The sequence below is a fragment of the Tetrao urogallus genome, assembly GCF_951394365.1.
Source record: "Tetrao urogallus genome assembly, chromosome: 23".
Lineage (NCBI taxonomy): Eukaryota > Metazoa > Chordata > Aves > Galliformes > Phasianidae > Tetrao > Tetrao urogallus.
This window is the reverse complement of record NC_136836.1, coordinates 1,657,138-1,661,133: the sequence shown is the minus strand read 5'-3', so window position 1 is coordinate 1,661,133 and position 3,996 is coordinate 1,657,138. Positions and strand designations below refer to the sequence as shown.

The following is a 3,996-nucleotide window of genomic DNA, read 5'->3' as shown; positions in this document are numbered from 1 at the left end:
AAGCCTGAATTCAGAATGAGGGCACAGCCAAAAACAGGCAGGCTTTAAAGAAAGAGAACTGCAGTTAAGAATCAAGAAAACGCTGCATGCCGGTAGTAAAAGATGAAGAAGCTCAGTCTGTGTAGCTGGGAGGAGAGTAAGAGAGGCTTTACCTGTTATATGAACCTTCATGCAGAAGTCTTTTGAGATTGGTGATCTGAGATCAGCACTGTAGCAAAAAACACTGGATGAAGACCCAGAGGAAAGTATGGTGTGGAAATGGGATAGATGGCAGGACCCAAGGGGGCAGAGCAGGTGCCTGAGCCTTGAACGAGGGCACAGGGCAAAACACCTGTGGTTCCAGACTGCCGAAGTTGAAAGCTGGGCTTTGGCTTAGCAGTGGCACAACACCAATCAGCTCATTTTATGCTTCTTATTTTCAGGCAAGAAGAAAAGCTACAGCAGGAAATCGTGATTCACACGTATCCACTCAACAGCACGATGTCTGGAGAGGGCAAAGATGATGCTGCAGGCAATGTGTGCCCAATAGACTCTGAGTTTCGCTACAGCCTCTTCACTGTTTTCTACAGCATCATTTTCATTCTGGGCTTTGTCGCCAACTGCTACGTGCTCTGGATTTTCAGCCGTATTTACTCCACCAAGAAGCTCAATGAAATCAAGATATTTATGCTGAACCTGACAGTAGCTGACCTGCTCTTCCTGGTTACAATGCCACTGTGGATTGTTTACTATCACCACCACGGGGACTGGATCATGCCCAAGTTCCTCTGTAATGTGGCTGGCTGTTTCTTTTTCGTGAACACCTACGCTTCTGTTGCCTTCCTGATGGTCATTACATACAACCGTTACCAAGCTGTGACGAATCCCATTAGAGCAGCTCAGTTTACCACCCAGAGAAGGGGTATCTTTCTCTCAGCAGCCATCTGGATCATAACAGTGGGCAGTGCTTTGTATTATCTTTTTGATGATAATACGAATGTGGAGAAAATTGGCTCAAATAATTATACGCGTTGCTTTGAGCGCTATGACTCTACTGGCAATGTTACACCGGTTCTTGCCATTCATGTCATCATCTGCACCCTTTTCTACATCATTTTCCTATTTATCCTAGCTTGGAACATCATCATTATCAGGACCCTGTTCTCCAAATCAGGGCAGCAGCGGAAGAACGCTCATGTAAAGCAAAGGGCGCTCTGGATGGTTTGCACTGTGCTGGTTGTGTTCATCATCAGCTTTGTGCCTCATCACATTGTGGACCTGCCCTGGACGCTGACTGTTCTGGAGCAATGGAAGAAGGAAAACTGTCGCTTGCGCCAGCAGCTCAACGATGCTCACCAGGTGACTTTGTGCCTCCTGAGTATGAACTGCGTGTTGGACCCAGTCATCTACTGCTTCCTCACCAAGAAGTTCCAAAAGCACGTATCACAAAATCTGAAAAGCATGAAAGGGAGCCGCAAGTGCTCCAGGCAAACCACAGATACGGTGATTGAGGGCACCATTCACCAGGAGGACGCCATTGGGTTCTAGGTCAGTCGGTTTTGATTGCAGAGGCTGAGGTGCTGAATGAGTCCCTCATCTTTTCTCAAACGAAGGCACAGAGGGACACGACAGGGCCAGAATATTACTTTCCATTTTTCCTGTAAGACAGAAGAATGAACACCCGTTTGTGACAGGACAAGAGGCAGTGTGCATAAACTGGAACACAGGAGGTTTGCCCTGAACATTAGGGAGAACTCTTTAATGTGAGGCTGACGGAGCACTGGCACAGGTTGCCCAGGGAATCTCCTCCTTGGAGATCTTCATAAGCCACATGGATGTGGTGCTGGGCAAGAGGTGTCCCTTCTGAAGCAGGGGTTGGACCAGATGGACTCAGATGTCTCTTCCAACCTCTGTCATTCTATGATTTCTTCTATCGCTCTCAACTGGCAGCACTGAAACTTGTAAAAATCTGTGAGAAAACCACCTTCTGTCTGTGCTGTGGGCACTGAGAGCAGCTCAGGCAATCTGCTTTTACTGAGAGAAATGCAGCGAATGTCTGCAACGAGCAAAGTACACTGAAATTATACATGATGTCAGCCCTGGTAGTACCATGCCTGGTCCTTTGCCTGCTCAGCTTCCAGGAAAAGTCCAGTATCAGAGCTGTAAGACTTCTAAACAGCCTGGTGGAACGTGCTGAGCTGCTACCATAATCAAGTAACATTTCTGAGCAGCTGTTCTGAACTGTCTTTGCTCACAGCTTTTGTATCAGACAAGTCACTGGACAAAGACAACACAAGGAAGAGAAATTGGCAGTGCCTCAGCCCCAATCCCAAATCAGCTCCTCAGAGGGGGCTGCTGCATGCCCTCTGGTTTCTTGTATGATTGCAGAACTGGAAAGTAAGTGGCCTCTTGCACTCAGATTTTGGCTGGCTGGTATTTTTGTGCCTGTGGAGATCCCACCTCATTTTGGATGCTCTGGGTAACAGAAGACTGCTGTCAGCAGGGGCATTATTAGGAGAAGACAAAAAACTTCAAATGCTTCTCTATCTTTGTTCTTATTTATTTAAATGAGGATTGTAAAAAGCAACTGTGCGCTGTCCTTCCTCTAGCCTTTTTATTTCTGCTATGAAGAAAAGAAGCTGACTGGCTCTTGATAATCTACCACAAATGAAGTATTGGGTTTCTGAGTAAATCGGTGATGCATAGTGATGCAGTGCACTTTGCAGAGATGTAAGTAATGCAATTGTGAAAGACTTGAGACTCCTCACTCAGGGCTGGCAGCAGCCAGCAGGGCCCCAGGGTAGTTTTCCAGGGGTGCCCATTTCTGTTACAAGTCATGAGACAGTTGAGGTTTCTTTTTCTGACTGTAATTACTCAATCCAGCACAGGAAATTGGGCAGGGCAAGGAAGGGAAGCTACTTGTTTTTAACAATCATTTTTTGGTTCCTCAAACTGCATGGGAGAGTCTGGGTGGTAATACAAGAAAAGTCTATCTGACATGGCAATATTATTGATTTATACATGTTGTCAGCAGCCTTCGTATGCCCACCAGTTATGAGGAGAAGGTGAAAGATGAGCTTTCCAAATATAGGACCAACAGACCTATCAGACCTGTCTATGTTTCAGTGAAGATGGGTGTCCTTCAGCTGTATCTCCTGCAGCTCCTCGAGCAGCTTTTGCACTTATGTGTGTAAATGAGCAAAGGAATTAAAATGTTTTTTTCTTTTTAATGCCACACCTGATGGTGAGCTGTGCACTCCTGTACCAGGCAGTGGGCAGAATGTGATCACAAGCCAAATGCGTTCCCTCTTGGTTCTGTGCTCTGTATGGTCACTCACAAAGAATACTTGCTGGCATCATTTCGCAGAGACTTTTCCCTGGTCCCTCGGCCATGTTCAAAGCTTTGCTCCGTATCCGCAGTCACACAGTGCATAGCAAGGATCACAATACTTCATCTAAAAGCCTAAATCCTGGGAGCTGGAGGAATGTGCTTCTGTATTTTGCCCTCGAGAGACGGCACATTCTGGTTGGAAAAACTTCTCCTCACCACCCCACATGTCAGTAGATCTTGCTTCACAGCTGCTAAAGCACTGGACAGATCGAGTTTGGCAACTCTTGGAGGAAATGGAAAGGGATTGTTTTATGTAGAAATGTGTAAGTTTATGGTCTTCTATAGACTGCTGGGAAACTTGCAGTGGAGTGTATAGTTTGGGTTACTTACTGTTTGCAAATACACACAGAAGGCAAATACTCCACAGAAACCAACTGTAAGGCAAGTGGGAGATCAACAGAACAAATGTAAACTTGCTTCTAAGGGAAAGGTTAAACAGTGAAAGAATTCTGAGGACTCTTCACGAGATTATGTTGCAATAACTAAGTCAGCAAAAAGGCATTTTAAAAGAAGTTTGACCTTCTACTTCTGTTCCTGGAATTACTTGTTCTACAGCAGTGTTGCAGGACAGAGTTTTGATTTGCAATGAAAGGAATCCTCAAATGTTCTTCTAAATAAAGCGTGTT

At 45.5% G+C, this 3,996-nt stretch overlaps 1 protein-coding gene across 1 annotated transcript; it reads left to right on the top strand.

Moving 5' to 3' along the window:
* Positions 1-480: 480 nt before the first annotated feature.
* Positions 481-1,527, top strand: PTAFR (platelet activating factor receptor; the record flags this gene model as incomplete). Its single annotated transcript, XM_079546034.1, has 1 exon — positions 481-1,527. One exon carries the CDS (start codon positions 481-483, stop codon positions 1,525-1,527), a length of 1,047 nt encoding a protein of 348 aa, XP_079402160.1.
* Between the last annotated feature and the right edge of the window lie 2,469 nt (positions 1,528-3,996).